The following is a 20,207-nucleotide window of genomic DNA, read 5'->3' as shown; positions in this document are numbered from 1 at the left end:
AACAAACCCCCAGTGCTCAGCTCTGATCAGCGAGGTTCAGACCTGGTGTACTAAATTCATGACGTGGTACTCCATGTCCTACATAATCGAATCACTGTTGGTGATTGCGATCCTCATCATCCTAGTGCAGACCCTCAGGTTGAGGAAATGGAAGAGGAGAGCCTCTCGTTCCAGCACCTCACCCATCTATAGAGTGCAATCCCCCATCTTCGGATTCCACCAAACCCCTCAACCCCTCACTGATTACAACACTCTGTAAATAAAATTCAGCCATGTATTATATTGTTCCATACTCGACTGCCGAGTTGGGAAGTGTGATGTTGTGGTGTGAATGGTTAAGGTTTAGAGTGATTAAATGTTTAAGTTAAGGTTAAGGTTAATAGTGATAGGTAGAGGTTCCCAATTGTAGTAATGCATGTCCCTTTGACATAGGGCCAAGTAGAAATGTTAGTTAAAATTTTTTTCTCTTCTTCCCATAGTTTAGAACAGAGTAGAACAGGAACTGGCAAGAGGTCAGAACACAAGGAGGCAAAGCACATAGGTGATCCTTCACAATAGTATGATTGTGAGGATCACAAGGAGGGAATGTAGCCATGCTGGCCACGCAAAATGGACACTGAGCCAAACTAAAATGGAAGGCTGCTGAGAAACAGACAGTTCAGCCAGAACAGCAGTCTGCAAAGAGCAGTTTGCATTCTGCAGTAGCAGAAACCAGTTTGGGCTCAGGTGAAGAGACCTTAGCTAGGTGCAAATGGCAAAACGCTTTGCATGCTAATGAGGCCATCAGACTTGAACACCCACACAATAGATACATTTGGTTCTGAATGGACACATTCCAATCAAGACCCAGACATCGAGGCACCAGAAACCTCCAAACAAAAGGACATAAGAAACGCCCCCTCCATCACGGAGACCCCCTCGCATTGGGGAATTAATCCAGTATCGATAAGAAATTGATCCAATAGGTAGAGCCCGCCCGAGAAGAGGGAAGGACAACGGAACCCCTATAAAAGATAGGGACCTCGTGTTGTCCGGTCTGTTAAACCTGTGCTCCGGCCCCGACTGACACCTGGTATCCTGACTCCAGCCGTTGAGCACCAGCCGCCGAAACCGTAAGTTCAACGCTCGCTACGCGATCCAAGCCCGCTAGACTCCCAAGTGCCAGAACGCTTGCTGAAGGCTGCAGACAAAACCAGGACGAAGGCCTCGTTCTCTGACCTTGCCTGTTCCTGTTAGATAAGTATTCTGTTTGCTTATGTTTAGTTGTAGCTTAGTCTCTTAGTGTGTGCATGAGTATTTATTATTAACTGTATAATAAATATTGATCGTTTGAACTTGACTAATCGGTGTATCGTCTTTATTACTTTGAATTTGACCTTGGAATACTTGTGACGTTGCCTATACGGCAGCTGGCGACTCCAGAGCTTAAATAATTACATAGAACAGAGCCTAGCAGTGTTAAGCACACGTCGAACTCGGAGGCGTGTTAATACACTCCAATAAACGCGTTTTACGCCCATAGTAAAACGTGCAACAACCCTCACGCACCTAACATGTGGACATGGTTCGCGGGTTCACCCTCACGCACCTAACATGTGGACATGGTTCACGGGTTCACCCTCACGCACCTAACATGTGGACATGGTTCGCGGGTTCACCCTCACGCACCTAACATGTGGACGTGGTTCGCGGGTCCACCCTCACCTACATGTGGACATGGTTCGTGGGCCGACCCACACACCACCCACACCTCATGTGGGCATGGTTCGCGTGCCCACCCGCACACCACCCACACCTCATGTGGGCATGGTTCGCGTGCCCACCCGCACACTGCCCACACCTCATGGATCGCGGGCCCACCTGCACCTCGCCTACACCTAAACAAATTTCATTTTTGAAGAACGTTTAAGGTAGCAAAGATCCCAAGGATCCTCACAAAAACGATGCTGAATGGAAACAGTAGTGAAGAGCTGTGGGGGATAACAGTGCATGGTTAAAGAAATAATTTTGGTGAGTCTTTTCAAGGGAAGGGAGGGGTACAGGAAGGAGGTAAAGCTAAAACAGATTAAGAAAAAAATATTAAGTTCCAAGAATTTATAATACTTTGCCAAATAATGATTTGTGGGCGGACTGCTAGCCAGTGGCTATTGTAGTATTGATCTTTATAAAGGGTGGCAGGGTTAATCCAGGCAATTACAGGCCAGTTAGTTTAATATCTGTGGTAGGTACAGGTTTTGTGCACTTAATATAGGATAAAATTAGAATGATCAGTTTAAAATAATAGAAAAACCTGAGTATGCCAAAATATGGTTTTGTAGAGTTGCTTACCAGAAAGAGTACATCAAATGAACGCAAATGATGGCAACAAAGTTGTGAAGTAAAGCAAAACTAATTTGAAATAACTAGAATAGATTTTATAGCCATGCTTGAAAAACTCAGAATTCTTTGAAGAGGTAACAAGTTATGGGAAAACAATGGATTTAGAGTACATACAATTTAAGAAAGCATTTGATAAAATATTGCACAGGTGACTACAAGAGGATTAGGATCAAGAATGAGAGAGGCATAGTTACAAAGTAAAACATTAATGTAAAAGGTTTAGAAAAGAGAGAAAGATAAATATATTTACACAAAGTTGTGAGGATATGGAATTCACTTCTGGGTTAGTAATTGAGGCAGAAAATAGGTCAACTTTGAGATAAGGTTGAAATGGTGAATGCTTGTTGAAGGCTTGGAAACTGGTGCCAAAAGGGGAAATAAAAACAACACAGTTGTATCGCCGCTTGGTGCTTGCGAACTGCACTCTCTGGAAGTTGTCTGCCAGCCACCAGATTTCCTCCCAGTCAGCAGCTATGCTCAGGGGTGTCTGACCTGGCTGTCTCACGCTCTGGGCCACATTCAATCTCACAACTGTCTCTGAAATGCATGCTTTGTAGTTTTCACAACCCACATTTGATACTTCCTCACCCAACAACTCACACTTCCTCACCCAACAACTCACACTTCCTCACCCAACAACTCACACTTCCTCACCCAACAACTCACACTTCCTCACCCAACAACTCACACTTCCTCACCCAACAACTCACGCTCTGGCGCCACATTCAATCTCACAACTGTCTCTGAAATGCATGCTTTGTAGTTTTCACAACCCACATTTGATACTTCCTCACCAAACAACTCACACTGTTTTTAAAAAGAGGAGATAGGAGTGCCAGAGAGCGAAGAACAGTGGATGAGGGGGTCTCAAAAATCAACAGATGGCCAGTGGGCAGGACATGACTACCCCATAAGCTGATCACGCAATTACCATGCTGCCTAAAGTAAAATTAATTGGTCAAGGTATAATCTATAGCTACAAGGATTGGACCGAGTCCAGCTGAGGTAGGGCTACTGATTTTTGGAAATTGTATATCTTTTGAACCTAAAGCAATGTAAAGCAGAGTTGGTTTCGGCACTAATCCAAAACTCTCTCCCTCGTATGTTGACCAAGCCTGGAAAGTAAAGCCGTCTTAACCAGAGTTGCTGATTCTACGAGTCTTTGTGTTAGCTGAGCCGCAATTAAGAGGGGAAGTCCCCTATGTAAAAGCCAGCTCAATACTCAGTCTCTGAAAATGCTCCTACAATGGCTTCCAATCCCACCATGGCAACTGGTAAAGTTTAAAATTCAATTAATATGGGCGGTAACTCCGAACAGGGAGAAGGTGAGGGGTTGGGTCTTGTGGAGGGGGGTAGGGGGAAGAGTCCCGATAGGTTAGGATGAAGGACGGTCTGGGTAAGGGTTTGGGGTTGAGGGCAAGTACTCTGGGAGTCCGATGGTGGTGGCAACGTTGAAGATTTGGAGGCAGCTGGGGTAGCAGTTGGGGGCTGGGTCAAGGATGATGCCAATTAGGTGGAATCATAGGCTATAGCCGGGGAGGTTGGACAGGAGATTTCGGAGATGGGAGGAGAGGGGGAGCTAGGTAATAAAAGAACAGTTCCAGGGGGGCAGTTTTCGAGGTTGGAGGAGTTGGGGGAGAAGTAGAGACTGGCACAACCGGAAGGGTTCAGGTAACTGCGGGAATGGGACAATTCATCGCCGCCGACTCATCACCGCCGACTCATCGCCAGCCCAACTCATCGCCAGCCCAACTAAAAATTGAAATTCATGGTAATTCATGGTAAAAGCTGTCAGCGGCGGGTAACTGGTGAACGGCCCGCACCAAGCATTTGATAGATAGACCGGCCGGCGAACCAAGTTATATCACAGTTCAGACCGGTGGTATTTCAAATTCAATAAAAATTAATGGAGGTTAAAAGACTTATTTAAAATTGAAATTCATGGAGACTTATTTTATGTTATGAGAAATACCGCGTAAATATTCAATAGGAATCCTTTCATTAAAACTTTGGACTATCCTAAGAATGCGGTTATCAGTATCTAGGTATCTTTGTAATTTTGCTGGTGGTGCACTGCCAGCTATAAGCAATTCCAAATAACAGTCTCGTCCTTTTTGAACTTTTCTGAGTGCATTAATGAATTTCCATATTGTAGGATGTTCCATCCCTAATTCCATTTGTAGTCTTCTGTTTGCTGCTTCTGCGTGGTTGTTGGTTCTGTCTTCATGATTTAAAGTTCGAACATACAAATTCCACATTTCCATTGGGAAGAGTGGGGCACGTCTGCTATATAGTTAGTCGGTAATTATTGTGGGCTGGCGATGAGTTGGGCTGGCGATGAGTTGGCTGGCAATGAGTTGGGCTGGCGATGAGTCAGCGGCGATGAGTCGGCGGCGATGAGTTGTCCTAGACCCAGGTAACTGCAGCTCTGAGACTTTGAAAGGAAGGAGTTTCCGAGCATCCCGATAGCATTGGCCCCCTCATTGTTAGAAGAGGTACTGTCGGCACGAGGATTGGAGAAGGGGGTGGTGTCGTCAATATACGGGAAGATTCTGGAGGAGAACAGGATGTCCATGGATGGGCTTACGGCCAAGTGAGAAGAACGGAGGTAATGGAAGAACGTCTGTGGCGTGTGGTACTACAATGGGTTAATGCTTCAAACCTCACGCGCGAGGTTGGGGCTGATACAGCTGAAGGTCGTGTATAGGGCGCACATCACAAAAGCAAGGATCGGCCGGCTCTTTGAGGGGGTGGAGGGAGTCTGTGAATGGTGCAGGAGGCCCCGCAAACCATGTACATACGTTTTGGTCTTTCCCGAAGTTGGTGAGGTATTGGAGGGAGGTCTTTAGCATCATCTCAGGGATACTACATGTGGACTTGGAACCAGGTCCCCTAGAGGCAATTTTCGGGTGTCAGACCAGCCCGAGCTGCAGGTGGGTGTGGGAGCTGATGTTTTAGCCTTCGCCTGGAGGCAGGTCCTGTTGGGGTGGAGGTCAGCTTCTCTGACCTATGCCTCGACGTGGCGGAGGGGACTTACAGGAATTCTTGACCCTTGAGAAGATGAGATTTGAGCTAAGGGGGGAGCTAAGAGGGTCCTACAATTCATGGGGATTGTTTATCATGCACTTTCAGGAACCTGTTGCCATCAAACACTGGGGGGGGGGTTCTCTATTTTGTTGTTAAGTTAGAATTGGAAGGTATGAATGGATGTATCAGACTGTATATTGATGGGGCTGTTTTGGGGGATTGTTAATTTGTTTGTTTTTGTTTGCTTGATGAAAATGTGGAGATTAATAAGATTTTTTTTTAAATAAGGCCGGTAACGTCCTCATAGTGGGGGTTGTGTGTGTGGGGTGCCCACACACACGCAAGACTGGGTGCAGATTTTTAAAAAATAGTTACTGTTTTGTTACCTGTGTGGTAGGTAACATGTGCTACTCAATCCTTGGCTAATGAACAGATCTTCTGAATCTCGATGAAGAAGACTCGAACTCATCCAGTAGTAACAAAAGGTTTATTGAGTAACTATAATAATAATTGCATGAGTTCTTTACTTCAACTTTGATACTGGTGATATGGTTACCAAGATCTAACTAACTACAGTAACTATACGTAACTCCACTAGCTATCTGAACTACTCTGCTATTGCCCTGGTCATAGTGCACCCCCGAGACACAGCCAGAGACCCAATGTGTTTGTCTTTTATACCCCTGTTGGTCTGGCCCTCTAATGATCATGTGGTGCTGCTGATTACACATTAACCCCTTGTGTACATACACATATAGAGACCACTACAGTTACTCTGGATTTAGAACAAAGGACAAAAAAAAAGTACAGCACAGGAACGGGCCCTTCGGCTCTCCAAGCCTGCATTGACCATGCTGCCCGTCTAACCTCTGGTTTATACATAATGTTGTGCTGATAAGCAGACCGAATGCATGGAGGGTGCATGAAGCAAATGCAATTGGTTTCTCTTCACCATTAACCAACACAGGAGAGATCTCAGCACCGCTCCATATGGAGAAACATCATAAGCTAGGTTATCCTTTTTGGATACTTTGTAACGTACAAGCATTGTAACATCTTTAAATTTACTTTGACACAACTGGAATTCTTTGTCACACTCCCTTGTCCAACTTCACAAAACACCCTTCCGCAAGAGATCATCTTGTGGATGCAATAAGCTGCCAAAATTGATATGAATTTACTGTAGTAATTCACTAAGCCCAAAAAAGTTTCAATTTCCAACCTTTTCAGTTCTTTCACCCATGCCTACTGGAGATTGATCCAACATTACTTGGGTTACAATGCCCTGCAGATTTCTACTGGACATCCTTGTGCTTCAGATTATACAGGTCTCAACCAAACCCTTATTGACCTGGTGCTGCTCGACAAACGTATGCAGTGGCTGCCATCTTCTTCAGCCAATATTTTCTGTTTACATTCTTTTGACATGCATTGGTATGATGCCCCTTCTTCTTGCAGCTCTAGTACCCGAACTTCACATATGGAAATTCTGTGTCCAATGTTCGTCTGAGCACTATAATAGGACTACTCAGATTCTCTGCTACTAGTAAATGTTGGTATGAGGGTCTTCTTCTTACTCAGCCACAGCTTATTTACCTCAGCAACAACTGTACTGTCCCAGTCACCCAATAATACCTGTTGATGCAAGTGGATTGGACATGCTAAATTGCTCCTTAATTGGATTTTTTTTAATTGTTTGGTTTAGGAATCCATAATCTCACCTCATTGTCAAACCATGATATCTTTGCAGGATAAAAAACAGTGTTCTGCATGTAAAGTCAAGAACCAACTGGACCTAATTTATTCTGGTTTGACTGTATACACACAGAAGAAGATGCTATTACACATTATAATAACAAAGGTACGGATGAGGATTTCAACACCTGTGCAATTGCAGTAAAAAATTTCACTAACTGCACCGCTGATATCAGATATAATACAGTTTCCCCAATTGAGCGGGCTTAGAATGGACTGAGCAAAGAACTGATGCCTACTTCACGAAGCCAAGCAAAATTAGTTAAGAAAGTAATGTATCATCAGAAACAAAGCGGTACCACAGATTCAAAGTCAATGAGGAGAAAATTCCAATCCATCATGTCACAGAATACATGTCTTTTTATTTTCCTTATACCATAAAGGTCACTCACAGCAGAATCTATATGCTATGGCTGAGTAATGAGTGTTGAATATCAAGATAAAGGTAAGTAAACACTGGACACAAACAGGCGTATGTTAACCTTAAAGACTGACCTGATGCGATTCTACAACTTGCTTGCAGCCTTTACCTAGATCCTCTTCGACCTCCTCTTCAACACCATAAATCTTCTCCATTGCTTCCCTGGAAAAAATATTTTACAGACCCCTTATTTATTATGTGGATCTTTTAAATATGACAGACAAAAACATAGATAAGGCCATTTCGTCACTTGTTTGTATCACTCTCCACCCACATCCCTCCTTCGCCACACAACACTACTCTTTCAGGGATGAGACTGGCCAAAGACGGCTGAAGTGTTTTTGTCTCATGTAATTATAGACCTTTTTATTCTGTTGTGAAATGCAAATACTTCTAGGCAACATCAAATTAGAGTTCAAGTGGGTAGAAACATACATTATTCCTTTGTTTACTTATTCCTTTGTTTACTATTACCATGAAGATTGTGGAAAACTGCATTTGTATACCATCACCAAAGTGGTGCATTTGAGCATTCAGTGTAGTTAATGCATGTAATGTGAAGACACAAAGTATTTTCCGATGTGACCGCAGTTTAATTCACTAACGCCTTCTCAAGGGCAATTAGAATAGATTTAAGTTTCTCTCAATTATAATCAAATAGAGACAATAAAGATTCTTGTTTGCATCTGAGAAGTTTAACTCAAATTTCTACTGCGTTTTAGTGTCGCAAGACCTCACTAATTCAGCATTGTAGATCTCATCGCATTGTGACAGAAAACTCAGTGAATCCTTTCTCCCTGCAGTCACACACATTGTAATCAGCTTGTATTCCCATGACTACAGACACACACACAAACTATTCCGAGCACACATTCTCCTCCCCCTAAATTCACAGCAGCCCCTCTTCCCAATCTCTTTTCCTCTCTCTCCACTCAACACCCCCAACTCATGCCCTCCCTCCTCAACAATTATCACTTGTTCAACCATTCTACCACCTCCCACTCACTCATCCCCATCTCAATTTCCACCGTATCTCTACGTCTATTTCTCCGCCTCGCCCAGGCTCAGCTCCTAATCACTGCCCCTTTCAGTGGACAGCATCAGTTACCATTGGCCGATGACACCCATTGTCAGGGAAAATGAGTTGCCTCCTGGGGAATAGATGTTTCCTGGGGACTTAGATCCTGTCGGACCGGGAAGCACAGCCTCTTCGATTAGTGGGTGCTTGGATAATGCCAGATCCCCAAGGAGACTATGGTTAATAACTGGTCCAACCATTCACCATCAGATCTAGCACATAGAGCATTATTGGATCCTGCTTTCCTCTGCTAAATCTGTTAACTATTCCCATTTTATCTTATCTTGCAAGGCAAAAGTGACTCTGGCTTCCTTTCTCATTTACAAACCCCTTATCCTCGTCTTCTCCAACCTCACTAATTAAAACTACAACCTCACTAACTACAACTACAAAGACGACACGGTAGCACTGTTAGCACTGTTGCTTCATAGCACCAGGGTCCCAGGTTCAAATCCCGGCTTGGGTCACTGTCTGTGTAGAGTCTGCACGTTCACCCTGTGTCTGCGTGGGTTTCCTCAAGGTGCTCTGGTTTCCTCTCACAAGTCCCAAAAGTGCTGTTAGATAATTTGGGCATTCTGAATTCTCCCTCAGTGTACCTGAACAGGTGCCGGAATGTGGCAACTAGGGGCTATTCATAGTAACTTTATTGCAGTGTTAATGTAAGCCGACTTGTGACAATAAGTCGACAATAAAGATTATAAAGAAACCCATAGACTTCTTTGCCAATCAGATTGGAACCATCTCCTCAGCTACCTCGGCCACTTCTCTCTCTTCCAATAACCCATTGGGCCAAACTTCCTTGAGGGTTCTCTCCTACTCGAGCCCTAAACTCACATCTTTAGTTCTACTCCTATCTTCCTTCATGCTCTCTCCAAAATCAATTTGCTCTTGAGGCCATCCTCCTGTTCCCTCAACCCTATTTCCATGAGCCTGCTGGCCATCCCGCCTCTCTTCCAGGTTATCATATTAGCCAATTTTGTTAACAGTTCTCTCCCTTGCTCACTGTCCTGAAAATCTGTGTCACTACCACTCTCCTTAAAAACAACATTGACCTTCCTGTCCTTGCAATCATCCCACCTTCAACCATCCTTTCCTCTACAAAATCCCTGAACACGCTCTTGCCTCCTAAATTCAAGACCACCTTTCCTGAAACTCTATATTTGATTCCCTGGAATCAAGTTTCCACTCCTGCCACAATACCAAAATGGCCCTTCTCAACATCACAAATTGTGTTCCATGTGGCTGTGACAAAGGTCAACTATCCCTCCTCAATTGTATTGATCTGCCTACATCTTTTGACAGAGGTGACTACATTATCATCCACAAACACCTCTTCCCTGTCACTCAGCAGAGTTAAATTGTACTTGTCTGTTTCCATTCGTACCCATCCAGTGCTGTAATAGCTGTCGAGTCACCTGCAATGGCTCTTCTTCCAGTTATTGTATGGTTAACTCTGGTGTCCCCCAAGAATCTATCTATCTATGGCCACTTCCTATTTCTCATTTACATGATGGCCCTCTGCGACATCATCTAATAACATGTTTCCACATGTGCGCTGATTACATCTAGCTCTACTTGAATGTGGCGACTAGGGGCTTTTCACAGTAACTTCATTTGAAGCCTACTTGTGACAATAAGCGATTTTCATTTCATTCATTTTCATTTCATCCCCACCTCTTTCAACCCATCCATTATCTCTAAATTGTCAGACTCCTTATCCAAAATCAGTACAGTATGATCCAAAACTTCCTCCATTGTCTCTTCACCCTCCACCACAGACGCTGTTCCCTAAATGCCAACTTCATTACTCTCCTGGACATCAATGAGAGATGATCTGCAAACTTAGTGTCATATTTGATTCTGAAGAGAGCTTCTGACCACATATTCGTATCATCACTATGGCTACCTAATTCCACCTCTGTCACACTGCTCAATTCCAGCTCTGCCTCAACTCACCTGCTGCTAAAACTCCCATCCATGTACCCGAAATTTGACTATTCCAATTTACTCCTAGCCAGCCTCCCATGTCCCACCTTCCATTAGCGTCAGGTCATTCAAAATTTATTTGTCCGTTTCATAACTTGAACCAATTTCTGTTCATCCATGACACCTGAGCTCATTCTTTTAGACAAGCGACATCAAGATTGGAAAATTCGTACCTTGTTTTCAAATTCCTTTATGGCTTTGCGTCTCCCTATCCTTATAATCTGCTCCACTCCCACAACCCTCCAAAATCTCATTCTCCCAATTCTGGTTTCTCGAGCAACCCCAATTTGACCTACTCTATGATAGGCTGCTAGGCCTTCAGCTATCAGGGCTGTAAGGTCTGGACTTCCCTCTCTCAACCTCTCCACCTTTAAATATTCTTTTCTCCTTTAAGATGTTCCTTAAAGCTTATGTCTTTGACGAAGCTTTTGTACATCTACCGTATTATCTGATGTCAAATTTTGTTGGATAGCACTACTCTGTAGCATCTTGGGATTCTTTACCCTTGATGCTCGATCAATGACTCCATAAGCGAGATTGGATGACAATTGAAGGCTTTATTGGACTAGATGTTTCCCCCAGCAGCGCAGGTACAGAATGCAGCTGCTAGGGGGACACAGGCTCTTATACTCCGCCTTACTGGGTGGAACCAGCAGGCAGGCTTCACCAATGATATTGCTGTCTCAGGCACCTCCCACACCAGTGGTCTCACAGCATCAACCTGGGTACCGTAATACCCCTAATACTGACTACCACAACCCTATTAAAGGTACCATATAAATACAAGCTGTTATTGGAGAAATTACTGGATCATCTAAGTGCCGCACATGAGAAATTCAGTACATAAAACCCAGGATTGTATTCCTATTCTTTCATGGGATGTGGGCGTCCCTAATTTCCCTTGAACTGAGTGACTTTCTAGGTCATTTCAGAGGGCATTTAAGAGTCAACCACATTGCTATGGGTCTGGAGTCACATGTCGGTCAAACCACACAAGTATAGCAGATTTCCTCCCCTGAGGATATTAGTGAGCCAGATGGGTTTTTATGACAATCTACAATGGTTTCAAGGGCATCATTAGACTTTTTAATTGTTTTATTAATTCCTTTTTGACTTGCTCAAATTCAGCAGGGTGAGAAGATAAAGGAAGTGGAGGAGGCCGTGACGCAGCACAGCAACCAGCTCGCCTCGATGAGGGACGAGCTTCAGAAAGTGGTGGAGATCAACAGAGGACTCCGAGCAAAACTTGAGGACTTGGAGAACTGCTCGAGACGGCACAATTTGGGAATTGTGGGCTTGTCCGAAGGGGCAGAGGGCCCAAGGCCAACAGAATACTTTGCTAAGAGGTTGGCGGAGCTGATGGGGGAGGGTGAGAACCCCTTCCAGTATGAGCTAGACCGAGCTCATCGGTCCCAAAGTGAACCGGCCGCCAAGAGCAGTAAATATTTGCTTCCATAAGTACTGCATGAAAGAGAAAGTGTTAAGCTGGGCGAAGCAGAAGCGCAAGGTGCAGTGGGATGGTGCGGTAGTTCGGATCTACCAGGACTTGACGGTGGAGTTGGCAAAAAGACGAGCGGCGTTTGGGCGAGTGAAGGCGGCACTATACAAGAAGGGGGTGTGATTTGGTATGGTGTACCCGGCGAAGCTGAGGGTAACGTATGATGCCAAAGACTTTTATTTCGAGACAGCGGAGGCGACTGAGGCGTTCGTGAGGGCAGAAGGCTTGGGACAGACGCGAGGAGCAGAGCTGGAAGAGAGACTGTGGACTGTGGTTGGGGAGCTGGAAAATGTATAAATGCTACAGCTTTCTGTTTACTGATGCGTATTGTAATTTACTTCTCTTTACATTGTTATGGAGTTCAAGTTAATGGTTGGGTTGATTGGCGTTCTGTGTTGCGACGGTTATATCTTATTTTAGTGAATTGTATGGGTTGGATTGTTGTTTTTGTTTTTTCTTGCTCTGGGACTGGGTGGGAGGGGACGATATATCTTAGGCGCTGGAGGGGAGGTTAGTGGCGCTGTTAAGTGTATATGGTCCCAATTGGGACGATGTGGGATTCGCAAAGAAGGTGTTCGGGGCCATCCCCGACTTGGACACACAAACTGATTGTGGGGGGGGTGCTGGAACTTGGTGCAGGAGACAAGGTTGGACAGGTCATGGCCGCGCTCGCTGGTCCCATCATGGGGGGCGAAGGCGCTTGCTGGATAATGGTGGAAATGGGAGGGGTGGACCCTTGGAGGTTTCTGCACCCAAGGGAACGGGAGTACTTATTTTTCTCAGCAGTCCATAAGGTATACTCGCGGATCGACTTTTTCGCGGTGGGGAAGGCTTTGTTGGCTGGGGTTAAGGGGTTGGAATACTCGGCAATTGCAGTATCAGATCACGCTCCGCATTGGGTGGATATGGTACTGGAGAAGGGGGTAGCGCAGAGGACGGGGTGGAAACTGGATGTGGGGCTTTTGGGGAACCAACTGTTCTTTGAGAAAATTGAAACGGTAATTCAGGAATATGTAGGTTTCGACACTGAACCAAGATGGCGGCAGTTAACCAGAGTTGTGTCTCGGGAGAAAGATTTGGAGCAGCAAACACGGGATCTGCAGATAACAATCCAATTCCCGTTTAAATACCTTGATTGAGAGGACTTCCGGTGATGGCGGGCGGGAGGCAGCCGCGCGTTGGAGGGCTCCCTTTCGGGAAAGGCATTGTCGGGGATTGACGCCCGGTCGTAGGGGCAGCGAAGACGGTGAAGGTCAGGAGAAAGCACAGGGAAGGGATATGTCGAGGACCAGTAAAAAAACAGCCGTGAAAACAGATGAAAGTCCATCGGGGTGTAGAAAGGTCACCGCAGGATTGGTGAAGAAAATGGAGGCTGGAGCACCAGGGGAGGCCGCATTGCTTACGGCTGAAGAAATAACTAAGGTGATGGCTGCGGAATTCGAAAGGCAATTTACAAAATACATGGAGACAATGAGGAAGGAGATGAGGGAGGTTTTGAGTGTGCTGGTGGAGGAGGCGATTTCCCCGGTGACGATGGCGGTGGCGAGCGCAGTGGCGGAGGTGCGGGAGCAAGGGGAGGAGCTGAAGGAAGTGGAGGAGACATTATTTCAGCATGGAGATCAACTTACCTCGATGGCGAAGGAGATGCGGAAGGTGATGGAGATTAACAAGGATCTGCAAGGAAAAATGGAAGACCTGGAAAACAGATCCAGGCGACAGAATTTTAGGATTGTGGGGCTGCCCGAAGGAGTTGAAGGGCCGAGGCCGACTGAGTATTTTGCTGCGATGCTGGCAAAACTATTGGAGGAGGGGGAGGATCCCTCCCGATATGAACTGGATCGGGCTCATTGGTCGTGGAGGCGTGTACCAAAGGCGACTGAGCCGCCAAGGGTAGTGACTCTGTGCTTCCGTAGGTCAGTGTGAAGGAGAAGGTCCTGTGCTGGGCCAAGCAGAAACAGATGGTGCAATGGGCTGCGGCTGCTATACGTGTATACAAGGACTTTCCGGTGGAGCTGGCGAGGAGACGGGCTGCTTTCAACCGGGTGAAGAGGGCACTGTACATTAGCAAGGTGCAGTGCGGCATTGTATATCCAGCGAAGCTGAGGGTGACTTATAAGCTCAACGACTTTTATTTTGGAACGGCGGAAGCAGCGGAGGAGTTTGCGAAGGCAGAAGGACTGCAGCAGAACTGAGAAATTGAGAAATGGCCATGTGCCGATGTAATTGTATTTTCTTCTTGTTTTTGTTTCACTGCGTGCAGGTGTATAGGCTAAAGGAGCCAATGCTGTATATATTTGGACAAGGGAAGCGATGGGACTTTCACTCAAAGTGAGGGCTCTTTGGGGTGCAGGTGGATATGCGGGGTTTGTGTGCTAAAAGGGGATTTCTGGGCTTTCCTTAGGGCCGGGCAAGGGGAAAAGGGACCCGGGCGGGGGCCTCCACGCTGGCCGGTTTAAGCCGGTGGTCTAGCCGGGGTGGAAAGTTGGGTGGAAGGAACCGAGGTTTGGGGGGGGAGTTTTCCAAGAGGCAGTGGACGGGAGGAGTTGGAGAGGGGGGCGGGGTTTACAACTCTTGGTTATCATAGAACATAGAACATAGAACGATACAGCGCAGTACAGGCCCTTCGGCCCACGATGTTGCACCGACATGGGAAGTCAAAAACTAAAGGCCATCTAACCTACACTATGCCATTATCATCCATATGCTTATCCAATAAACTTTTAAATGCCCTCAATGTTGGCGAGTTCACTACTGTTGCAGGTAGGGCATTCCACGGCCTCACCACTCTTTGCGTAAAAAACCTACCTCTGACCTCTGTCCTATATCTATTACCCCTCAATTTAAGGCTATGTCCCCCTCGTGCTAGCCACCTCCGCGGGAGAAGGCTCTCACTGTCCACCCTATCTAACCCTCTGATCATTTTGTATGCCTCTATTAAGTCACCTCTTAACCTTCTTCGCTCTAACGAAAACAACCTCAAGTCCATCAGCCTTTCCTCATAAGATTTTCCCTCCATACCAGGCAACATCCTGGTAAATCTCCTGTGCACCCGTTCCAAAGCTTCCACGTCCTTCCTATAATGAGGCAACCAGAACTGTACGCAATACTCCAAATGCGGCCATACCAGAGTTTTGTACAGCTGCAACATGACCTCATGGCTCCGGAACTCAATCCCTCTACCAATAAAACCTAACACACCATAGGCCTTCTTAACAACCCTATCAACCTGGGTGGCAACTTTGAGGGATCTATGTACATGGACACCGAGATCCCTCTGCTCATCCACACTACCAAGAATTTTACCATTAGCCAAATATTCTGCATTCCTGTTATTCTTTCCAAAGTGAATCACCTCACACTTCTCTACATTAAACTCCATTTGCCACCTCTCAGCCCAGCTCTGCAGCTTATCTATGTCCCTCTGTAACCTGCAACATCCTTCCACACTGTCTACAACTCCACCGACTTTAGTGGCGTCTGCAAATTTACTCACCCAACCTTCTGTGCCCTCCTCTAGGTCATTTATAAAAATGACAAACAGCAACGGCCCCAGAACAGATCCTTGTGGTACGCCACTCATAACTGAACTCCATTCTGAACATTTGCCATCAACCACCACCCTCTGTCTTCTTTCAACTAGCCAATTTCTGATCCACATCTCTAAATCACCCTCAATCCTCAGCCTCCGTATTTTCTGCAATAGCCGACCGTGGGGAACCTTATCAAACGCTTTACTGAAATCCATATACACCACATCAACTGCTCTACCCTCGTCTACCTGTTCAGTCACCTTCTCAAAGGTTTGTGAGGCATGACCTACCCTTCACAAAACTATGCTGACTATCCCTAATCATATTATTCCTATCTAGATGATTATAAATCGTATCTCTTATAATCCTCTCCAAGACTTTACCCACAACAGACGTGAGGCTCACCGGCCTATAGTTACCGGGGTTATCTCTATTCCCCTTCTTGAGCAAAGGGACCACATTTGCTATCCTCCAGTCCTCTGGCACTATTCCTGTAGCCAATGATGACCTAAAAATCAAAGCCAAAGGCTCAGCAATCTCTTCCCTGGCTTCCCAGAGAATCCTAGGATAAATCCCATCAGGCCCCGGGGACTTATCTATTTTCACCTTGTCCAGAATTGCCAACACTTCTTCCCTACGCACCTCAATGCCATCTATTCTAATAGCCTGGGTCTCAGCATTCTCCTCCCCAACATTATCTTTTTCCTGAGTGAATACTGACGAAAAGTATTCATTTAGTATCTCGCTTATCTCCTCAGCCTCCACACACAACTTCCCACCACTGTCCTTGACTGGCCCTACTCTTACCCTAGTCATTCTTTTATTCCTGACATACCTATAGAAAGCTTTTGGGTTTTCCTTGATCCTACCTGCCAAAGACTTCTCATGTCCCCTCCTTGCTCGTCTTAGCTCTCTCTTTAGATCCTTCCTCACTTCCTTGTAACTATCAAGCGCCCCAACTGAAACTTCACGCCTCATCTTCACATAGGCCTCCTTCTTCCTCTTAACAAGAGATTCCACTTCTTTGGTAAACCACGGTTCCCTCGCTCTACCCCTTCCTCCCTGCCTGACTGGTACGTACTTATCAAGAACACGCAATAGCTGTTCCTTGAACAAGCTCCACATATCCAGTGTGCCCAACCCTTGCAGCGTACTTCTCCAACCTACACATCCTAAGTCATGTCTAATGGCATCATAATTGCCCTTCCCCCAGCTATAACTCTTGCCCTGCGGGGTATACTTATCCCTTTCCATCACTAACGCAAAGGTCACCGAATTGTGGTCACTGTCTCCAAAGTGCTCACCTACCTCCAGATCTAACACCTGGCCTGGTTCATTACCCAAAACCAAATCCAATGTGGCCTCACCTCTTGTTGGCCTGTCAACAAATTGTGTCAGGAAACCCTCCTGCACACATTGTACAAAGAACGACCCATCTAATGTACTCGAACTATATCTTTTCCAGTCAATATTTGGAAAGTTAAAGTCTCCCATAACTACCCTGTTACTTTCGCTCTTTTCCAGAATCATCTTCGCCATCCTTTCCTCTACATCCCTAGAACTATTAGGTGGCCTATAGAAAACTCCCAACAGGGTGACCTCTCCTTTCCTGTTTCTAACCTCAGCCCATACTACCTCAGAAGAAGAGTCCCCATCTAGCATCCTTTCTGCCACCGTAATACTGTCCTTGACTAGCAGCGCCACACCTCCCCCTCTTTTGCCCCCTTCTCTGAGCTTACTAAAACACCTAAACCCCGGAACCTGCAACAACCATTCCTGTCCCTGCTCTATCCATGTCTCTGAAATGGCCACAACATCGAAGTCCCAGGTACCAACCCATGCTGCCAGTTCCCCTACCTTATTTCGTATACTCCTGGCATTGAAGTAGACACACTTCAAACCACCTACCTGAACACTGGCACCCTCCTGTGAAGTCAAATATGTGCTCCTGACCTCTATACTCTCAATCTCCCGTACCCCAAAACTACAATCCAGGTTCCCATGCCCCTGCTGAATTAGTTTAAACCCCCCCAAAGAACACTAACAAATCTCCCCCCCAGGATATTGGTGCCCCTCAGGTTCAGATGTAGACCATCCTGTCTATAGAGGTCCCACCTTCCCCAGAAAGAGCCCCAGTTATCCAGAAATCTGAATCCCTCCCGCCTGCTCCATCCCTGTAGCCACGTGTTTAATTGCTCTCTCTCCCTATTCCTCGGCTCACTATCACGTGGCACGGGCAACAACCCAGAGATAACAACTCTGTTTGTTCTCGCTCTGAGCTTCCATCCTAGCTCCCATGTACGGCACTCTTTCAGAGGTTGGACGGTGTGCGGGGGTGGGGGGGGGGGGGGGGGGGGGGGGGGGGGGGGGGGGGGGGTAGTGGGTTCTATGGTGACCATGGGCAGTCCCGGACTCCTTTTTTCTTTTTCTCCTTTGTTTTTTGTTTCCACCGTGGGTGGGTTTGTTTTACTGGATGCATATGTTGACAGATGCGCCGTTGTTTGGGGCGGTGGGGGGATGGGATTGTTATTGTTGAGGGGATTGATTTTGTATTTGTTACCGTTTACTGTCTGTAGGTGGGGTGTAAATTTTGAAGGAAAATGTGAAAATGGAGAATAAAAACATTTAGAAATACCTTGGAGAAAAAAAAGGAATATCTAGGTTTCAACTGTACGGGTGAGGTGTCGAAGGCAGTTGTCTGGAAGGCTCTAAAGGCGGTGGTGAGGGGTGAGAAATTTTGTTTAATGCCGGGGTGGACAAAGAGGAGAGGTTGGAGCGGCAGAGGGTAATAGATGAGGTGTTGGAGGTAGATAGGAGTTATGCAGAAGATGGTGACCCAGTGGAGCTGGAAAAGAGGAAGGAAATACAGGTGAGATTCGACTGCCTGTCCACCAGGAAGGCGGTGCGCCAACTGAAACGAAAAAGGGGTGCAGTTTATGAACATGGAGATAAGGTCAGCTCCAGAGGGAAGCAGCGGCAAGGGAAATTCTTCAGGTGAGGGATAGGGCAGGGAAGTTGGTGGTGGCACCGGATCTGATTAGCAAGGTTTTTGAGGAGTTTTATGAGAGGTTGTACAGGTCAGAGCCACCCGAGGGAGACCGTGAGTTGCAGGAATTTCTAGATGGGTTGGAGTACCTGAAGCTAGGGGAGGGGGACAGGGCTACATTAGAAGAAGCAATAGTGGAGCAGGAGATAAAGAATGCGATTGGGAGGATGCAGTCGGGAAAGGTGGCAGGGCCGGATGGGTTTCCAGTGGAATATTATTAAAAATTCAAGGATAAGCTCGCACCCCTGATGGTAGGGATGTTTGAAGAGGCGATAAGGAAGGGAGTGCTGCCGCAAACCTTGGGGCAGGCATCGATTTCACTGTTGCTAAAAAAAGATAAGGATCCGATGGAGTGTGGGTCGTATAGGCCCATATCACTTCGTTCCCGGCATGAACAGGTCGGGAACTGCAGGCCGCTCGGCCCATCCGGGCCGGAGAATCACGGGTCGCCGTGAAAAACGGCGACCCGCGATTCTCCGAGCGGCGTGTCACAAAACACGGCACGCCATTTTGGGGGGGGGGGGTGGGAGAATCGTGGGGGGTGCCAGAGCGGCCCTCCTGCGATTCTCCCACCCGGCCTGGGCAGCGGAGAATCGCGCCCAATATTACTAGTTTGGTGGGGAGAGTGAAAGCCGATCTGGCAAGGTGGGATGGTCTCCCTCTGTCACTGGCGGGTTGAGTACAGGCGGTTAAAATGAATGTGTTGCCGCAATTTCTGTTTATTTTTCAATGCCTACCGATTTTCCTACCAAAGGGAGATTGAGGGAAGGATTACTTCGTTCATATGGGGAGGGAGGGTGGCCAGAGTTAGAAAGGTGCCACTAGAGAGAGGAAGGCGGGTTTGGGTCTCCCGAACCTGATGTACTACTGCTGGGCGGAGAATGTGGAGAAGGTGCGGGACTGGGTCAGGGGGGTTGATTCCCAGTGGGTCAGAATGGAGGAGAGTTTGTGCAGGGGGTCGGGACTGAAAGCACTAGCAACAGCGCCGCTCCAGATAGCTCCGGGGAAATACTCAGGGAGTCCGGTAATAATAGCTTCATTGAAAATCTGGAGGCAGTTTCACGAACACTTCGGGTTGGGAGCAGGGTCAAGGGAAATGCTGATTCGGGGGAACCACAGATTTGAGCCAGGGAGGTGGGACGGAAGTTTTCGGAAATGGGAAGAGAAGGGGATTAAGATGCTAAAAGATTTGTTTCTTCGGGGTCGGTTTGCAGGATTGAGGGAGCTGGAAGCGAAGTATGGGCTGGAGCAGGGAGAAATGTTTAGATACCTCAGGCTCGAAACGGTGGCAGCCTTTTCTGGACTTCCTGGCTCAAAGATAGGTATCTTGGTCAATAGCAGCAGCAACCCGTGGGAAGAGAGAGAGAGAGGGGGGGCGAGAGAGGGGGGGGGGCGAGAGAGGGGGGGGCGAGAGAGGGGGGGGGCGAGAGAGGGGGGGGGGGCGAGAGAGGGGGGGGGGCGAGAGGGGGGGGCGAGAGAGAGGGGGG

General features: G+C 46.8%; 1 protein-coding gene across 1 annotated transcript in view; it reads right to left on the bottom strand.

Moving 5' to 3' along the window:
* The window catches only part of drc1 (dynein regulatory complex subunit 1 homolog (Chlamydomonas)), a 133,686-nt gene that overhangs the window by 111,708 nt on the left and 1,771 nt on the right, over positions 1-20,207 (bottom strand). Inside the window, exon 2 of the mRNA XM_038800120.1 lies at positions 7,657-7,744. Within this exon, the coding sequence (XP_038656048.1) occupies positions 7,657-7,744 (88 nt within the window). The remainder of the gene's footprint in view (positions 1-7,656; positions 7,745-20,207) is intronic.

Source organism: Scyliorhinus canicula, chromosome 6, assembly GCF_902713615.1.
Source record: "Scyliorhinus canicula chromosome 6, sScyCan1.1, whole genome shotgun sequence".
Classification (NCBI taxonomy): Eukaryota; Metazoa; Chordata; class Chondrichthyes; order Carcharhiniformes; family Scyliorhinidae; genus Scyliorhinus; species Scyliorhinus canicula.
This window is presented reverse-complemented; position numbering and strand designations above follow the sequence as displayed.